The sequence below is a fragment of the Pungitius pungitius genome, chromosome 3 (genome assembly GCF_949316345.1).
Source record: "Pungitius pungitius chromosome 3, fPunPun2.1, whole genome shotgun sequence".
In the NCBI taxonomy this organism is placed as follows: Eukaryota; Metazoa; Chordata; class Actinopteri; order Perciformes; family Gasterosteidae; genus Pungitius; species Pungitius pungitius.
This window is the reverse complement of record NC_084902.1, coordinates 20,076,046-20,096,099: the sequence shown is the minus strand read 5'-3', so window position 1 is coordinate 20,096,099 and position 20,054 is coordinate 20,076,046. Positions and strand designations below refer to the sequence as shown.

The 20,054-nt window shown below is 42.2% G+C and overlaps 1 protein-coding gene across 2 annotated transcripts; it reads right to left on the bottom strand.

The window, feature by feature from the left end:
* Positions 1–583: 583 nt before the first annotated feature.
* LOC119209078 (PHD finger protein 12) lies at positions 584–19,848 on the bottom strand. Of its 2 annotated transcripts, none has more exons than XM_037458042.2 (15): positions 19,126–19,848; positions 18,640–18,821; positions 15,831–15,903; positions 15,256–15,712; positions 14,737–14,857; positions 14,509–14,641; positions 14,267–14,431; positions 12,817–12,960; positions 11,993–12,707; positions 9,324–9,446; positions 9,071–9,217; positions 7,425–7,520; positions 5,010–5,092; positions 4,697–4,835; positions 584–1,790 (listed from the first exon to the last, which is right to left on the bottom strand). In XM_037458042.2, the coding sequence occupies exons 1-15, from the start codon at positions 19,189–19,191 to the stop codon at positions 1,327–1,329; spliced, it is 3,108 nt and encodes a 1,035-aa protein (XP_037313939.2). In that variant the 5' UTR covers positions 19,192–19,848; the 3' UTR covers positions 584–1,326. The 2 variants fall into 2 exon arrangements, with proteins under 2 accessions (XP_037313939.2, XP_037313950.2); XM_037458053.2 differs by having other exon boundaries at positions 9,324–9,428.
* Between the last annotated feature and the right edge of the window lie 206 nt (positions 19,849–20,054).

Sequence of the window (20,054 nt, the reverse complement as noted above, 5' to 3'; positions counted from 1 at the left end):
TTCATTTTAAAACAGGTATAACAAATGGCTGATGTTGAGCAGCCTCAAGAGGATTTGAGACACACCTTTTGCATGATTTTGTAGGCTCTTTAGACTTTTCAAATGTAAATGTCCATTTAAAATTGTAGTCCCTTTCTCCATTTTCTCGGTTAATGCGTGCAGCAGCGTTAAGCCCCTACAAATTCTCAAAAAGATATACTGTTAATACAGTGTCGGTCTTAATTGATTACTGTTAACATATTCATAACGCAAACAAATGTTCAAGTTGGTTACTTGGAACATTTGTTCAAAGTGGTTACTTTGAACATTTGTTTGTGCTCATATAGTTTAATAGTACTATTTTAAGAATGACAGCATGGCCATACATTTCCCAGTGTTTTCATGTTATAATTGTAGCACCCCAATCATTTTATAATCTAAAAAAATATGCTCAGACTTCCTATAAACACCTTAAAAGATCACAAAGAAGAAGTCTATTTATTCTACGATGTAATAAAAAAAGGGCAAATTTAAGCCAACCAAAACTTTAAAAGCCTTCCTGATGCAGTATCAATAAATTCTAACCTTTACAAAAGCCAGGAAATGACAGACACAAATTGTTTGCGTTTGTTCTTAGAAAATCTTTCTGTATTTACATGTTTGAACAGGCAAGGAGGTACAGACAAAGAGTGCTTATATACAGAGCACCACAAGATGTTAAAATGAGTGCTAAAATAATACAGTATTTACAGATTGACTACAGCGGAAAGTACAGACTAAGAACAAGCTTCATCACAAAACTTCTGGTACTCACAGTATCACAAATTGCATGAACTGTACAGGTAAAAACCAATAAATCTATATGAAATCCATCGGTTCTCCAATTGAGAAGCAATGAATTATATATATTTACATTATATATACATATAGTGTGTAAGCATGTATGGTTTCATACATTTATAGCTACCTATGGTGCAAAAGCAGCAAAAGAAAGTAGAAATGTACAGAATTCATTACTACAAAATAAAAGCTTTGTGCTAAATGGGCTGACTGACAAAATCATTTTACACCATACTTGACCATTATACTGGCCAAAGAAAAGTTGAGCATCGGTAAATAATGTTCGGTCAAAGTCCTGACTTTCTGTGAAGAGAGGGTACTGGGTCAGTCACAAAAACAGAAGAGATTGTCAATGTAATACTTCAAGTTCATGCAAAGATATAAACTATTCAAAATTTAAAAAAAAAATCCAACCAGCTGTGCAATTTTCCCTTCATAGTGACTTGGAAGGTGCTTTAAAAAAAACTGAGGGTGGGTTTATTTTCCTGTGTAGGTTAGGGAATAGAGTCAGAGCGCAGTACGGGCACTTGGTGGGAAGGGACAGGTCTCAGAGTTGGTCTCATCCTGGCTGGAGGGGCTGCTCGCTGTGGCAGTGTTGGGTGGGGGTGTGGTGCTGGTGGTGTTACTGGCCACGCTGCTGCTGCTGCTGCTACTACTACTACTACTGTTGCTGGTGGTGGTGGTGCTGACGGTGGGTGCAGTGGTCTGCTCCTCTTTGGGCTGCTTACTGGCGAACTCTGTGATGCTAAAGACAAACTGGAGGCAACCCAGTTTGATGTAGCTGCCATGATGGAGCAGGGCCGTGCCCTCCCAACCCGCACCGCTGCCTCCAATCAGGCTGGAGCTGCTCGCCTTACAGTTGCAAGACAGCTCGCCGCGGCCCTGATGCTGTCTGTTCATTACTCCGCCCACCGGCAGCAAACCCGCAACAGAACTTTGACCTCTGTCCTCCTCGCACTTCTTAGTGCGACCTGAATCGAGAACAAAGGAATAACCTTTATTACAACTTATTGTGTAATTTTACAATGCAAAAGATTAGCATTGTCATTACAAAAATGTCTCGATGCATCTTCTCATTAGCAGCAAATCACAATTGAAAAAAACAACAACAAAAAACAATTTGTCTTCCAGTAGTTTTATATTGTAGTTTTTTCTTTCTCTGCCAAGCCAAATTTTGGTGTGGCCTCAATTCCAAGGGATTCTGAAAGCTGAGAAATGCCGCTTTCTAGACAATCAGTTGCGGGAGAACCTGAGGGAGGGGTGGAAGTGAGCGTGTGTCCTACACTATTTTCACCATTGTTTTACTGGTCTTTTTTGTTCAATTATATTACGGTGTTATAAAAGGATTAGTATTGTTTTTTGGCGTTTCTTTTGCAGGCTTTTAGCCTTAGTTTTAGCCTTTTGTTATCCAAAATATTACGATATCCGATACAATACCAAAAATAAGATACTGGAATATTTATCTATGATAGTAATAAAACATCTCAAGGTTCCCTTTTTACCAGCTTGTTCCTGCCCATCTTTTTGATTCATATTAGCCCACAGCAAGATATTAATGAAAACAACATGGTAAAATCATAGCATTGATTATACACTGCTATGTAGTAGGGCTGGGCGATATATCGGTATAAACGAATATATCGATATATTTTTTAATGGGATATGGAATTAGACAATTTCGCATACATCGATATATTTCAATTTGCGCTCTGAAAGAAAGCTGCGGACCCGGAGCTCTCTGCACTGCTTCTCGCCCCGCCCATCCTCGTTCACGCGCAGAGGGGGGAGGGGCAGGGACACAGGTCAACAAACATGGAGGAAGCAACAACGTCTGTGCAGCGTGCGGAGGAGGAATTGGTTCGTTTAAAAAAAGCCGTCCCGTATTACCCGGGACATTCCGAATTTTGTTTTGTCCCGGCCGGGACAGCTCCAGTCCGATTACCAATCACAGCCTGCTAAGTCAATGACGCGCGAAAACCTCCCAGTTGTTGTGACGTATCTGTTAAAATGAGCAGTGAGGCTGGCGCTGCTCATTGTGCGCTGCCCCCCCCCCCCCTCCTAAAACAACGACACAAACTGCTATACGAAGAGTGTGTGAAACTGCGCGCTGCAGAAAACGCGTGCCAGAAACAACCCGAACAAGCTCCAGCCCCGAAAAAAGTGACAAGTAGTGTACTATAACGAAAGTGGTGTCCTATCACATCGCTAAAGATATGGTCCCTGTCGCAACTGTTGAACAAGTCGGATTCAAAATGTTCCTGAAAACGATTGACCCGAGATATGAGCTTCCCAGTCGCAACTACTTTGCAAGAGAAGCACTGACAAAAATGTATCCTCAAGTCAGGCAGAGCCTTGCTGACCGGCTCACTAATGTGACCCATTTTGCATTGACCAGCGATATGTGGTCGAGAAGGACTACATGAGCGTGACAGTTCACTTCATTCAAGACTGGGAGATGAAAACAGGATATATTTTTATTTATATGTGCACCTTATGGAGCTTTGTTTTCAAAAAAATACTCCTGTTATTATTTATGTTTACATATTATTATTTGAACGGCTGAGCATTTGTTTAAATTTATTATTTATTCATTTTTATTTATTTGATTTTGCAACTCCTTACTGAAATAGCTGGTTTATTTTTAAATTAGATTTAACGACTGATGACATGTCATATTTGGCTTTGACTTTGCTTTGACATTTGCGTTCAGGTTTTCTTCCCTTTTAATGTGGAGAAAATATCGGGATATATACCGTATATCGATATCCAGCCAAAATATATCGGGATATGACTTTTGGTCTATATCGCCCAGCCCTACTATGTAGGCCTATTGTCCGTATCTGACTATGACTACATAGTTATTTCCCAAGTATGAATTACATAATTTTACAGATGTGTGTTTGAGGTGGAAAAAAACTAAAGCTATGTGGGTTGGGTACAGTAAAGATGGACACATAATTAAAGGGCAATATCTCCCCTTTATTGAAAATTGTGAAAAGTGTGTATTTGTTACAATTTTGTGTGCATTCTCACCTCATGATCATATAGGACCACATGAGTGAAATTGTAGGTTATTTTGCATGTATATATTTCTGTTGGACTAGCCAGTAAATCATTTGCTGTCTTGCTTTGTCTTTAGGTGCACTTGCTTGATCTTTGACCTTAATAAAGTTGTTGTCAAGCCAACACAGCTACAGCGCTGTCAACTCTCACGGTGTCCCTATGTGACACACACTTTGCATTTTTTCACACGCACTCACGCCACACATTCAATGTCTTACGCTAAAAACAACAATGCGAGCTGGTTCATCTGCAACATTGGCAACGGTAAATGGCTCTGTGGCGCTATTCACGTCACGCAAAAGTGTGTGTCACGCAGGAAACCGTGAGAGTTGGCAGCGCTGCAGCTTGACAACAACTTTCCTAACAGTCAAACATCAAGCAAGTGCAACTCAAGAGAAAGCAGTCCGTTACCTGGACATTTCCTCTTTTTGAAATAAAGTATGTCTTAATGCGAGGCTTCTGGATTCTGTATGTGTTCATAAAGTCTGAAGCGGGTCATTTGGCCAATGTTTTGATTACCGACTGCAGCCAGCGGACAGAGAGCACCAGGGAGCCGTTCTTAAAATCCTGCGCAGTTTTGGTACATTTAGCATTATCCTATAAAAAAAAAAAGCAGGACAATATTTTTATGTCACTGGACAGAGGACATCTCTGACCAGATGCTGGCAATTCGGTTCACCGTAAGACAGTAAGGGAGCACGGTTTAAATCTATTCTGGATTTTGTGTAGCAAAATAATTATGACAGTCCCACTGACAACCCTCCAAACTACACACACTATAAATACTGGGTATTTAAGAATGAAAGGTACTAACTTATGACGCCCTGGACTTTGGCCACTAGACCACTTGGTGGAGATGGAGAGGCCTTCTCAGAGAAGTCACAAGAGTAGAGGACGTTGTCGACTGTGGTGCCATGCTCGCTGTAGTTTAGCAACTCATAATGCTTGGTATTCTAGAAAAGGAGAAACACACACGCAAAATAAATTATCAGCGTTTCCCCAACCATTATATCAGGCACCCCAAAGCATCACTGACTGAGGAAACTTCACAATGGACCTCAAGCACCTTGGATGATGTGTGTCTCTCACACACACACACACACACACACACACACACACACACCTACCTCGTCATAGAAAATACAGGCGTGCTTCCCCGATACGTAGTTGCAATAACCATAATTTGCAAGGCACACATCCATGTCAGCACCTTTACAAAAACATTAGAATAGTGGTGTGTTTCAGTTACATGGAAAATTCAAATAATGCTCAATTTAGACATAGTTCAATTACATTGGTGCCCGTTTCAGTCTTGTCAATTCTATAAAAATAAAAAAAGTTACCCGTGACATTTATTCTGCTGCCGTATCATGTCTTTAGAAATAAGTGCAGAGCAATAACTTTCTATAATTCAGTGGCCACTGGCGAGTATTGTCCTATAGCAGTTCCCATATAATGTTTTTTTAAATACCTTACTTTAAGGAACCAAAGATAAAAAAAAATTAAAAAATCCAAGCCGTTATGTAGGCTTCACAGTGGTGTGCTGGTTAGCAGTGTTGCCTAACAGCAAGAAGGTCTAAAAGGTTCAAAACCCCTCCCGCGGCCTTTCTGTGGGTAGGCTGCATGTTCTACCAGTGTCTGCTTGGGTTCTCTCCGGGTATTTCAGCTTCCTCCCTCTCCACTCTAAATGTAGGCCTGGATTCAAGTAGTCAAAAAAAAGACGTACGTCCTAACCACTATTTCTTAGTGGATTTCTTGGAGAATATCACGAGGGTCAAGGAAAGATGGTTATAATTCATGAGAAAAAAAAAGGTGTCAATGAATGAATGTGTTTAAAAAAAATACCTTGATATACCTGGATACTATCAGAATCTTGCAAGATAACGTCATAGGAGTTTTTGGCTATACTGCCCAGCCCTAGTTCAAAGTATTATTTTATAAACAAGGTTGCAATATAAATCAATTTTGATAACGGTTACCCACACAATCTGCGTTTCTCGATCATGATTGTTATTTCTCGTGAACAGCTGAATGATACGTCACTGTTGAAATATTGCAGCCCCTAGGAATTGTGGGACGGAATGATCACCTTTCCTTTCAGAAAGGAATGTCCAGTGGTTCCTATGCCAGTAGGGAAGCATTGAAGCTCCTTTCCTTAGCATTTGAGAACTCAAACGGCTCTTATGATGGCGGCCGATTACACTACTACTAGGGTCATTTTACAGAGGTGGGACCAAGTCATTGTTATGCAAGTCACAAGCAAGTCTCAAGTCGTTGCCCTCGAGTCCCGAGTCAAGTCGAGTCAAAGACGAGGCAAGTCCCAAGTCGAGTCAAAAGTCTTACCATTTTATTATCGAGTCATTTCAAGTTCTCTCATTATAGTGGGGACGGGGAACCCTGGGTGATGGTGCGCTGCCTCACAGACCTAGACTACGAAGGGAAGGGAAGGGTAATGGTGGATCGACTGTGACTGTTATAGTACTGTAACGCTCACCCCAATGCTGCAGTGTAAATAAGGAGGCGATGACTGGCTTGCAACTCCGGTGCATTTATTTATATAAAACAACTCAACTTCGGTCACTGTTGGCCGTCACCACGCCGAACGAACACTTCCGCATTCACGGCCCCCCAAAACTCGCATTGTCTGGCGTAACTACAGCTGGTAACAGAGCATAACGTGAACACATGCAACATCTGCATAACTGATTAACTAATAACATTAACTCAGCTCATTACAGTACTTTAAAACGGACGTTGACATAATGTTGGCGAGGATTTCCATCGGAGTATGAATCCGAATTCAAAAATCCCGATTTTTGCAACCATGAACGAGCTGTCTCGTTGATACGGTCAAATGGACTGCAGACCGCTCTCTGCATACAGGTGGCGCACATTTTTTTGACAGATGCAGATAAACAGAGCGGCGCGGCCGTGTGAAAATGTTTTCCCCCAGTTTTCATGGGAAGTATCAAGTCTTCTCGAGTCAAAAGGCTCGAGTCCAAGTCAAGTCACGAGTCATCGATGTTAAAGTACAAGTCGAGTTGCAAGTCTTTGTAGGTTTTGTCGAGTCGAGTCTCAAGTCATCAAATTCATGACTCGAGTCTGACTCGAGTCCAAGTCACATGACTCGAGTCCACCCCTTTGCCATTTTACTCAGTCAGGAACAATCCTAAGCAAATTTTATAATTTGAATTCCGCCTGGGTGTGTGCATGTGGGATTGCAACCATTCTACGGTGGACCTGTGTCTTGATCGATGTTAAAAATATTTTAAAAGCTATGGGCCACTGGCATGACATTATCATCTTGGTTTAGCGAAACAAGCTACATATAACAGGCATATAACATTCATAAAATAATGCACCCAGTCAGTCTGGTGCTTCATTTTAGGAAATAAAGAAAACATGGTATTTAAAAAAAAAAAATATCAAAGAAACAAGCAAAACAAAATTCAAGCACAAAAATATTTATTTAAAATTATGAAGAAAAAGCTTGAAACTAAACAAGTTTAGGGCAGTTGTTAGAGTGAGTCAGCAGGTCTTACCTGATCCTATGTATAGTGTCCTAAAGCACATGTGGACAGCTTCTGCCTTCCCTGTCAGAGGGTAGAACACAGCTCGGGCCTGCACCTTCTTCTGACCTGGTAGAAAGATATTTAGCTCATGAACTTTGGAAATACTTTCAGAAAAGGCTCTGTATTTCAAATGAAATTACAGCTTTCAACTTTTTTTCTATGTTGTCAGTGATGTCTGAAATGAGGGTCCTCTTTGATGAAATGGAGTAAGATTCATAGGACAGCCTCTGGGTCAGAGTTTAATCTACAATATATACGCTATCATGGTGAACTGAGCTTTTAACTATTCCATAGTTATGTTAATAACTCCCAACAGTAATAGAGGCATATGAGGTCCCTGACCCTTGAGATATTGTTAACTGACAATCCTAAACTGACCATTCATTCTAGAATTTTACATGCTTCAAATACAACTCCAAAACACCGCGCACCACAGGCTTCAATGAACGATTATTTTGATAATTGATTAATCGGTCATTTATTTTTTTGAGAAATCGATAAAACAGACCCCGATGTGATTAAAATGGCATTAAATTCAAATTCATATCATAGCACTTGGTTATTTTTTGGCTTTATTTAAATGCACATTACATGTCATATAGCTGATGCTTTTATCCAAAGCGACTTACATTGCATTTTTAACCCATGGTTCACATTTTACCTGGGGAGCAACTAGTGGCTAGCTGTCTTGCTCAAGGACGGGATTTGAATCGCCAACCTTGCGGTTTCCAGCGCACCCTCTACTCCTCCCGCCACTGTTTTCATGTGAATCACAACTGCCAGCGCTGCTGGCTGCTCTTTTCTTCACGACGGCTCGGCTATTTTTGTTCTTTTTTATGCTCCGCATGCATCTCGGCAAATCTGAGTGACGTAATAATTGGGAGACACAACGAATCGATAAAGAAATTTGTTTGCAAAACTTTTAATAATCAATTTTAATCGATTCGTTGTTGCATCCCTAGTGGGTTGATTTGAAAAAAGTACATACACCTATGTATGAAATGCATTGAACACTATTAGTGATATAAAAGTAAAATATTTAAGTTTGGTACATGACAAAATGCAAATAGCACAAAATGATTAAAAGGTTTTGAGATCTTGCCCCATTTGATCCCCCTCATCTATTCCTCATGGTATAGTTTTTCCTGTGCAAGTGTGAGGGTTTCAGGACAGAGGATGTCGCATGTGTACAGACTGTAGAACCATTGGGAGGCAAATTTGTGATTTTGGACTATAAAAAAAATGTAATTAATTGAAGAGGTTTGGAGCTATATTATAATATTATAATTACAAAAAAGGTATAATCATCCTTAAAATGCTTTTCATTTCAGGTGAGGCTGAATTTTCTGCAATTTTCAAGCAGGGCCCTAAAAAATGTCTTGGTTCTAGAGAATAAAACACCATATAGGGTTTACGGTTTATGAGCAGGCTACATTTATCAAAATATGAGCAGTCAAGACAAAAAAGGTGAGCAGCAGATATTGATCTTAAATAAATTCTGAAATAATTTGCCAGCCTAATAAAATCCACAGCAACCCTTCTTTGGAACTAGCCGTAAGAAAATGAGCTGGGAAATAAAACCGAACAGCAGTGTCAGAGGTACGCCAGTGTCTTACTGTCAGGGCAGGGTGATGGGTTTTTGGGGGCAACGATGGTGGCCGGGGGAGGCGGAGCGGTGGACCCTTTGGGGGGGAAAAGCTGTTGAATCCTCTGCCAGGCCAGAAGCTTGATCATCTCTGCATCCAGTTTGTCCAGTTCAATCCCTAACCAGGACCATTAGTTACTTTGATTGATCACAGCATGACATGCATACAATAAAACCTCTGGGCTCTGTGTGGTAACATGTTCCTATTGAGTGAACACACTTACCCCTTTCCTCATCTTTTGGATCCTTCATGCAGCTGGACAGGTTAACCAGGGGAGAGAGTGTGCTGGGAAGCAGTGAGCCCACCAATTCAGCACCAGCTTTCAAGTCTGTAAATGGGAAACATGCTGAGGGGGGGGGGGGCGCATTGTCAAAGAACTGACTGATCTGGAAGCTTGCACATTTAAATGGATGGCAATTTTTGTCGTGAAAAACTTTTTTCAAACTACAAATCATGCTATTTATATAAGTCTGTGTACAAAATGAAAAATAGTTCTAGTAGGGCTGTGCAGTATAGCCAAAAATCCATATGACGGTATTAAGAAACATTCTGACTGTTTCCCTGTATATCACGGTATTGCTTTTTCAAGTAATTCATTAACTCCTGTTGTGTTGTGGTGTTTACCCTGTTAAAGACAGTTTGTTTTGGGTTATTCATTGCTGTTATAAAGTTATAACCATGACTCAATCTCAACACACGTAAGACCGCTTTGCAGCCACAAGATAACTCGCCGGCAAACAGCTGTCTGGGTAGCCGGTGAGCGGCGAAAAGCTGTTTGTTTTCGGGGTCAATAAAATACCGTGATATACCAGGATACCGTCAGAATGTTTAATACCGTGATATGGATTTTTGGCCATACTGTGCAGCTAACCCTAAGGTGGATCTGAATTCTAACTTTCCAAAACACAAATATGACCTCAACCATTGACACCGAAAAGAGATTAAATCAACAGAGGTAGCAATATCCAAATGCTGACAGTAATTATGAGACTTTGAAGATACATGTTTTCACTATGTGGGTGATAATGTCACCGGACTATATTCTTTAAATAGTCTATGACTGTTCCAGATTTACAAACTACTAATAATAGAACAAACAAGTTATATGACCAATGCAAGAATGAAGATTATCACAGTGGAGGGAAATCTGACTTATTTCATGTAATCACAAGCATACTGGTTTGGAATTCATTGTTTCACTCCATGTCTCACACACATCCTGTGACTCTACATCTAGGGTTTTATGGATTTGGGAGAGAAGTTGAGCAGCCACTCGGTGTTGACACCATGCTGTATTCAAAACTGGGGTCTGTTTCTAGTAGGAGGTTTAACAAACTGAGTCAAACCCTAAACTCTGAGTTTTACCCAGAGATGGGACATTAAGAGTATTGGGTTTCAGAACAGCTGTTTATAGAGTTGGTTCAATAATTTTGGAGTAGGTTGACTCAGAGTTGAGCACGTGCATCACCACGTATAAAGGCAGCATAAATGGAGCCATGATACAACGACTTACCATGGCAACAACCACAAACAATCGTCCAGCGTACTTCCCCCCTATTGAGTTGAAAATATGAATGCAAGCATACGGCGGGTATTGACCCGTAATTAGGAAAGAAAAGCAACACCGCTACTGCAGCAAAAGACAAACGGCGTGGGAGAAAATTGCTGCTCGGGTAAACGCGCAACTTACAATATAGTGGTGCTAGTTATTTAATGCACCCATCAATCATAATCCATACGTTTAGCCAATTCCCAGTGGGAAAATTACATTTTGTTAGAATGCACTACACAAAGGCTTGAAATACACACCCATGCTCATATTTTATCACAAGAATAATATCGCCGGTAAAAACTATTGGACCTAATGTATTTTATTCAGGCGCAATCCTGTGGAACTCCTCTTTAATTGCTCTCACTGGTTTGTGTCCAGGGAACAAATAGGTATAAAAGACGTTTCACACTTTTCTCACGGCTCTGCATACAGTAGATTTTACTAATGTTCTCCACATCACCACCATTGTTGTAAAAGAATCTTCCGTTTGCCAAAAAAATAATACTACTCAAAGAATCTGCTCGGATGTGAGAGCACATCCATGATGGGTGACATTAGTTATACGAGGACGGGTGGGGTTATGTAGATATTTGATGGACTGTGAAGAAAAACAATACCAATCAAACGAGTTATCTGGAAATGGCTATACGTATTATCTAATCGTGGCATCAATATTCTCTCCCGACATATGTTTAACACCCTGTGTTATAGTAATAGCGCTTCTTCATCAACAGGATCGTCTAGAATAGGACATGTCAGAGACAAAACTAACGTAACTGAGACCTTATTTGTTCATATGTGGAAACTGCGCTAACATACACCTGATACAGAGTAATTGAAAGAGTGCTGTGTCATTGGCTGGGCTGATGTCAGAGAGAGTAGACTGTGACAGAAACTTAAGGTTTATTGAGGTAAATCTGCTCCCGACCAAGTTAGGTTCACAGGCTCAGTTACCATAGCGACTGACCCAGAGGTTTAGTTACCTTCCTCTCTGAAAAAGACAACCCAGAGTTTCCCTAATCTCAGGGTTAAACAAATGCTGAGTTTTCACTAAACCCGCTTCTTGAAATAGACCCCTGAACTGCACAGTTCTCAGTTATATAGGCCATAATCTCCTATAAAAACATCCACTAAAACATTCACCTAAGTGAATGTAAAATGCACATTCTAAACAGTTATTTTCTTTCCATTTTCCTTTTGCAGACTAAATAATGCATTTAGTTAACAGTTGTGTTAAAGAATATAAGCTGCTATGGTATTTTAAAGTTACTTTGCAAATCCCTGCCGAACCTCAAATGAACTATCGCAAGTGAGAAGTTTGTTGGATCAGCGTTGTGTACCTGGAGTGGGTGATGCTGAAACCAGCTTGGTTGGGTTTCCTTTAGTCACTGGGTCTGAGCGGGTGCTGGAGTAGGTGGGTTTTTCATTGATGCCCATAAACTCCCTCTGGAGCTCCACCTGGCTGCTGTGGTTCTGCTGGCCGCTATGGGGCCAAATTGTCAGGGCAGTGGGACAGTTTGGCAGAGCATGGGCAACTGTAGAACTCTCGGGCTCCTTTTTAACGGTTTCTGCTGCAGTGTGGTTCACTAGGCCAGAGGCAAGACCTGAGACTGGGGGGGTTGTTGTGTGCTTCAGTCTGTGCTGCAGCTCAGTCTGCCTGCAGGAGTCTGGTGCACGGTTACAGTCTACAGGTCCGTTGGCTTTGGGGGGCTGACACTCCTCTGCTAGAGGTCCGTTGGGTTTCCTACAGTTTTGGCATAGAGGTGTGTTGCACTTACAGACACCCTGCTCTGCAAGCATGTCTCTTGAAAGAGAGGCTCCCTGAGGGTCATTGGGTGTACTGAAGATTTTAGAGCAAATGTCAGAGGAAGAAGTCCTTTCAAAAAACGTTTTCATCCCCTCAGATGTTAAGCGTGATTTAGCAGTGTTTTTTTGCTCAGAACCCCGGTCCTCTGATCCCATGGATGACAGGGCAGTCCTTGAGGATATAGCCTTCTGTTTGATGGATAGGTGTCGCATAATGCTGCACTGGAGGGCAATGACGTCCTGAAGCCACTGTTGACAGAGAACATTATTGAGACAGAGCATGCAAGATGCACTCTTGTTTGAACGTTTCCAAATGACAACTGTTATTAAGCAAACTGTCATGTCGCAGCCTGCCTACCTCCTGCTGCTCGGCCTCTGACGTGGGATGCTTTGAGGGCTGGTGGTCAGGCACACCGCTACAAACCAGCTCCAACTGGCGCACCCCCGCTGGAGTTAGCATAGGGGGAGGATTCTGGTACTGAGACTTGATGGCATCGGGGACCTGAGTCACAAACAGTGATTGTGGGAAGTAACACATTTGTTTCATCCAAAGGTTTCATGCATTTGTTAAGTCTTTGAGGGAACAGGGTACCCCGCACTGGAACTGGGTTAGGATACCGTGCCGAGGCAGAGACACCTGAGTACATTCTCAAATGTCATCTTGAGGCGCTGTGATAGAATTCTTTTAAATAAACTATTTGTTGCAATGTTATGTTCAGAGTTGCTTGTTGTTCCATTATTTGTTCAGCATGAAGCATTTACAACAGTAAGCCAAATCAACCGAGAAAGAATGAGTTTCATAAGACAAGAACAATCAGTAATTGCATCAATCAGGCACAAACTCTTCGGGATGTCCCTAAATAGCATAACCCCACCCTCGGAATAAAAACCAAAGGCCGCAACATCCTTCTACCGCCAGGGTGTCCAAACTAGGGCTGCAACAACGAATCGATGAAATCGATTAGAATCGATTATTAAAAGTGTTGGCAACGAAATTTCATTATCGATTCGTTGTGTCGCGCGACTATTATCTTTGAGTTTTAAAAGAAAGTTGCGCGCGCCGCGCAGAGCTGAGAAAAAAAAAGTTGAGCGCTCGCGCAGCAGAACATCGGAGAGACCCGTACTACTGTTCTGAAACATGCGGAGGAAGAGAAGCCAATGCGATCAAAATATTTCACACTGAAATGGGGGGTGCGGGTCCTAGCGGGCAGGGGGGGGGGGGGGGGGGGTGCTGCGGTTTTCTTTGCAGCGCCAGTAGTTTTACGTTCTAATCGCCGCGCTCGACTTCAAGGTGTAACCTTTATTATTGTTCGGTCTGAAACAGCGCGCCCAGTGACGGGTGGTGCAGCAATATTGTTGTCCGGGTGGAAATCAGGAGAAAGGTCGGTCCGGGATATTTTCGGGAGGGGCTTTGAAATTCGGGAGGGTTGACATGTCTGATTGTAAGATATGCAAAAGCGACATGGCCTGGCATGGGAGCACCACGGCGATGATTCATGATTTTGTGCCTAATATATTTAATTTGGCGGCTGTAAAGTATACATCATGCAATGTGTGTATGTTTTTTGTGTTAGTCCATTTTATTTGCTTACTTAGGGATGTTCAAGGAGCAATCTGTTAGTGCAAAAGATATTTAGGAAGTGCACAGTCAGTTCTATTTTTCAATAAAGGGTTGGAAATTAATGTTTTTACATTTTTTATTTTTTTATCCGATTCATCGAACAAATAATCGACAGATGAATCGATTATTAAAATAATCGTTAGTTGCAGCTCTAGTCCAAACCCTCCCAGTGAACCACCCAGTCTACCTTGACGGTCTTCTTATTGTGGTGGTGGATTGTGCGACGAATCGGTGTGTTCTGCCGATGAACTCTACGCAGGAAGTCCAACTTGACTGCGTGCTGGGACATCCTGTCCTGGAAATGGTCAAACAGCTGACAGCGACTGGACAGGCTCAGGCTTCTCTGATTCAGCTGCACATCAGACAAATATTAGAAATGTGAAATGACAAAAAAGCCGTTTCACCTTTGGCCAAGACCATGGGTCTTACCACTAAATGCTCAATATGGTTTGGACACATCCATTTGCCAGCAGGTAAAGCTGTGAGCGGAGGGTTCAGACAGTCCATGTGGAACAGCAGAGAACAGTAGTCACACTGGATCAGTGGAGCCAACCTGCAACTCCTTTGAAAGGGAAATACAAGGCGCAAGACATCAGACATTTTAGGTCTGTGCAATTAATGCATAAAATGATGCAAATAATTTAATGTTGTTCTAACCTGTTGCACAAAAAGCAGACTTTGACTGGAAGTGGGACGAGACCATTTGGATCCAGCTCATGCTGCGGTCTCCTGAATGGCTTTCCTAAGAGCTCCTCTTTCCTCTTGCGTTTACTACTTCCTAGAAATCGGTCCAACTCAGTTATATTCATGCAATCACATATTTGAAGTGCTTAATTTACCAAGTACCATTTATAATTACTTTGTTTTTACAAAGGGAATCTGTGTGGGAATCTTTCAGTTTCCGATGAGCGCAAAGCTTAGGTAGGTTTGTTCGCATCAAGTAACGCTCTGCAATCATTAAGGTTGTTTATTAAATTACTTTTTATTCTAAATTACTGAAAGTGATCTGGCCCTGAATGTTAATATATATTTACTAATGACAGTTAACAGGCATTGAAGAGACATTTTCTAAAGTAATTTAGTGGGTTTTCTTAACATTACATAACATTTGAAAACGTATTATTAATAATAATAATTTGACAGTAAATGTGTCAGAAATCATTATGAATGACTGACCTGGCAGTGCAGTGGTGCAGGTGAGCTCACTGGGCAGCTGGAACTGCGTAGGGTTTCGCTCCATAGCAGCTGCTATTAGCAGTTGAAAAGGCCTCTTGAGGAGGCGTGGAGTTGGAGAGGATAGCGTTGTGCCCTCAAGTTCTGAGCTGTGAACCTCATCCTCGGGCTCTGGTGCCTCTTCCTCCGCATCGTTCTGATCCTCTGAAGGCGTTGGTGTGGAGGAGGTGTTGGAGGTTGGTGTTCCAGGCCGGCTGCTCGGCCTGCTGCTGGTCCTGCGGTCTAAGAGGCGTACCTGGGCTACTCGTAGACCGGGCCCTGCTGCGCCGGCACCTGGGGGCAAGCCATCTAGCCGCAGGGCGCCTGCGTTGAGCTCCAGCTCTACAGCCGGGGGCATGGAGCATTTAGATAAGGATTTCTCTGGAAGGCCGTTTGTCTGATCAGTCTTCTGCTCTCTCTTCTGATGACAACAAAATACCAAAAGATCAGTTAGAACAGCATAAAAGAAAATATGTTTCTCTACTATTTTTCTAGCAGCGTGACAGTAATCTTGGAAGAACAGAAGAACTGTCACTTACCTTTTTTCGCACATTGCAGCGATGACACATCCATTCCCCTGGTGGAAGCATTTCTTCACTGAGAGGTGGATTGCTGAGGTAACAAGGTAAAACACCAAATTCGGTGACCACGTTCATAACAAATGCAGGGAAATGAATACACTGTTTCCCCTACTAGGCCTGTCGCTATAATCAATATATTGACTTATTGCACAATATATGAAAATGAGCGTGATCCTTTTTGGTGTTGAGATATATTTTATTAATTTTTACCTATAAATGAATGTCACGAACATTTTAGTCGATTGCTCTGTTTTCGACAGTAGCCAAGAGGACCGAGGCAGGGCTTAGACAGCGTCTCCACTCACCCAGAGCGGAGACCCACAGGGTAAGGGAATGAGTGAACCCACTGTGTTCTTTTTCGTGACATCTACAGCCGCGCCAATAAGGATAAACCAGTCCAAATGGAGTTGGTTTTGAAGCCGCAATCTTTCCGCTCCGGTGTGGGAACATTTTGGCTTGAAGCCGAATGAGAGCCAATAGATGTGAACAAGTCGGTATGTCAACTTTGTCTAAAAACCATGGCAATGAAAAAAGGCAACACAACTAACTTAAAACACAACCATCCTACCAATTCTTTTAACCTGAACTAAAGTTGGTTCCTCTGGACTGCGGGTCCGCCTCTTCGGTGGGGAGGACCCTGCTTTCCTCCTGGGACGGCCGTTTGGTAGAGAGACGTCCACGTCACTCTGCCACAGAGCGCGTCGCCCTGCTGGCGGTTAAAGCCCCTCAGGCCAATCTTCCGGGATGCCGCAGCACGCCGTCCCGGTAAACACATTTTCTTGAAACCTACAGCATCGCACTAAACCTGATGCATCGCCCCACTCCGTGTCGCTCACATATTTATTTTATTTATTTAGGATATAATTTTTCACATTCCGATACTAAATGTCTAAATATTCTGATGGATAAAACATTTTGTTCTTTGAAAGAGCGTACTTGTCTTACTATGCTATTATATTGTCATATTATGTAATCAGTGGCATTAAATGGTCTGAAAAAATTACAATAATATTGTTTATTGCAATTAATTTTGGTGCAATAATTGGGGTGGGGGCAATGTAGGGGAAACACTGAAATATACACGATCCCAGCTGTTACGTGTAGAGATGTGTGCCTTTGTTTTCCTTTTTTTTTTTTTTCTCCACAGAGTTGAGCTAGGCCTGTTTTTATTGTACTTTGATAATTTTGTTTGGCACAACCCCCACAGTACACTCTCCCCCCCCACCTTTTTCCAACCTACCCGTTATGTTCCTTTTTGTAAATAAATCTACTTTTCTTTAACTGCCTCACACGGTCCCTGTTTTATTCCTCCATTGGATGTCAGCGTTTCCCTCTTAACCGAAGGAAACGTAACACCAGCCATGATAATATGCTTCACAATGGTGTTGTTTAATTTCATGCAAGGTGGTGTAAGCATATCCCTGCAGAGTTCCCCAATGTTACAGTGTACATCTACTGGACTGACAAATGCATTTATTCAAAATATGCATGTCAATGCTCAATTTTTGAAGTAATGTTAATTTTTTTTAAAGAACTATGCGTAATTCCTGATAGAACTGCTATGAATCAACATGGTCAATGTCATGACTGATGTATAACAGGTAGAACACATCTGAAGCCAAGTCTATGATCTACAGCCAATAACTGCCAAATCATAAACGCATCAAGTTTCCTTGTGTACATTATACATTTCACTAAATGCACATTAAAGCAGCCTGTGTATTCTACCATTTATGCTGGGAAATCACGATGGGTATATGGGTAATATCAGTCTGCTTGCTTCTAAGGGACAGTAGGAGCTAAACTCTTCCAAGTCGCCAAGTTGTTATAATAATGATGCAGGTTTGACGGGGAGACACGAGGCAGCAACGGAGACGTGCCCCGATTAGACGACTAAAGCCAAATAGCACATCGCTCTCACGGTGCGCCATATTCCAAAATGACAGATTAGTCTGTATCAATAGTAAACCCCTTTCTCAACGCTGGATTTAAAGGTTGGTAAAATGGCGGTGGAAACGGTGGAAAAAAACAGCAGGGAGGTCGCCATATTGTAAACAGACTCCATTTTTAGTAGCAGCGGCTCCGCTTGCCGCGGCGGAGGACTGACTGCAAGCCAATTCTAGCACCGTCGTCTTTTAGCCTATGTAACTTGGGTCTTACGAACATACTTAAACATGTGACGTCGAGGATTGGAACGATTCTCTGCTTATTCAAACCATCATATCAAACGGTACACATTTTCTCCAAGAATGAGAACGGTTAATGTTAGAAATTAATTCAACCTCAAGTTGATCCACTCGCCTTTAGGCTTACCAAAAATGTCACCTCTTAATAGGCTTAAATTCATGTGTGAGGGCCGACAAATTCGGGATTCAAGTGATTATCTAGGCAGAACAGTACATTTAAAAAATGCATCTTTACAAAAGGCTACATTGGGCTCGCCTACCGCCCTCCTCGGCTCGGTCGCACGGAGAGGTTTCAGTGATAGGGGACCCACGGTCAATGAAATAAGAGCGGATATGTATTAACTGAACAATAACGACAGATAAAATGTCTATAGGGCGAGAAATCAATTTACACGTTCCCAATGACATGCACATGGTCACGACTGCGGGACATACAACGTAACTTCATGAGGGAAACATCCACGGAAGTTAGCACTCCACATTGAGCGGTAGCGTGTGCAAACAGCTAGCCGTTAGCAGAGACTCCAAGGTAGTCCTTCTGCTGACTGACTTATCCCGTTGTTCAAATATAGCTCACTCACCAGCATTGGAGGTGGAATGCTGCAGGGCAGTGGTCACAGCACAGCAAGTCCCCCCCCTCCCGACAACTGTCGCAGGTGTCGTGGTTGGTGGCCCTACCGCTCCTCCGGACGTCTCTCACCAACTTCCGACTCCTCTTCTCTATCTCCTCTGACTTCGGGGGCGCGAGCAGTGTTTGGATTTGCTGTAAAATATGTAATTCTTTAATGAAAAATCAGTTTTCTAATTGATGGCATGTCAAAATTGTTGTGAAAACGTGCAGCTATACGCCCGCTACCATGAAACACTAAGAGGGGAGAGCGCTACCGTTACCGCTTACTTGAGGCCTCCATTATCAACCCGATTTATTAAGTTAGCCAGCCAAGAGCTGCGTGACAGTAGGCTTTTTGGGTCTAATGATAACGACAATTGGTGTAATCAGAAAATACATCAAAGCATCAACAAAAATAGAGAATGTAAATTCAGACTTTCGAGCAACGCGACCTCACCTCCATTAAGCCCCCGGAGGTATCCAAATCGTACACAATAGTCGGGGTCTCCATTTTGTCCCACATTCATCCAGGTGAAGACGTTGCTAAAGGAATTTGCGATACAAATACCTTCCCAACAAAAAAGATTAGGACAAATCCCGTACTAAATGTCTTTGATCAAATATTTTTAACCAGAGGTGGTTAGCCAAGCGATGCGAGCTATCGTTAGCTGGCTAATGGAGCTAACCCAGAATGCAAGACGCAAAGCAGTCAAGGTTGTGAAGCTAACGGTTTCATTAGCTTGTGTTGTGGTCCAAAAAATAAACAATTGTGCAATTGACACACGGAAGTCTCGACACTACTTTTCTCGAGCTTCGCCAAGCCTACATACAGTATTTTATGTCAACAAATTGTTGCGGTTAGCTACACAATTCATCAGCGGCCTAGCTGGCCAGCCATGATTGTTGCTTCTGCTCCTGCAAAACGTAGCCTTGTAGATCTGCAAACCCCTGCGCATCCATTGTCAACAAAGCCGAAAGTACTGAAGGATATTCGGCGTAGCACGGTCCAATGCAGTTTCTGATAGCGTTCCTTAAGTATAATCCTCAGATCCGGTAGAGTAGAGATGCAAATTTGGTCGATGTTATTGTTGTGAGAAAGCTTGTGCATCTACAGAAGCTGCTAGCAATATCCTCTACCAGTTGGCGCAACCGCGAAGAGCCAGACGCGCATGCGCATGAGAACGGACGTCGATAATTGCGAGGAAACACTGATCATGGAGCGTTGTACAACATTGTACATCTGACTACTGACTGTTACATTTATCCTTGCTGTTCTTATCGCAGTCTTTCCGTTACTCCGATTGCTACTAGCACTGCTGCTACTGGGAAAATATGAAACGCTGTTGTATTGATAGCCGTTTTAGTAACGAATATTACGATAGACTA

Excerpts from the sequence above, each read along its gene's own strand:
- LOC119209078 (XM_037458042.2), bottom strand. The coding sequence starts at position 19,191 with ATGTGGGACAAAATGGAGACCCCGACTATTGTGTACGATTTGGATACC. Across the intron at positions 18,822-19,125 it reads CCTCCGGGGGCTTAATGGAG|CAAATCCAAACACTGCTCGC; the intron begins GTGAGGTCGCGT and ends CATATTTTACAG. Across the intron at positions 14,642-14,736 it reads GTCTGCTTTTTGTGCAACAG|GAGTTGCAGGTTGGCTCCAC; the intron begins GTTAGAACAACA and ends TCCCTTTCAAAG.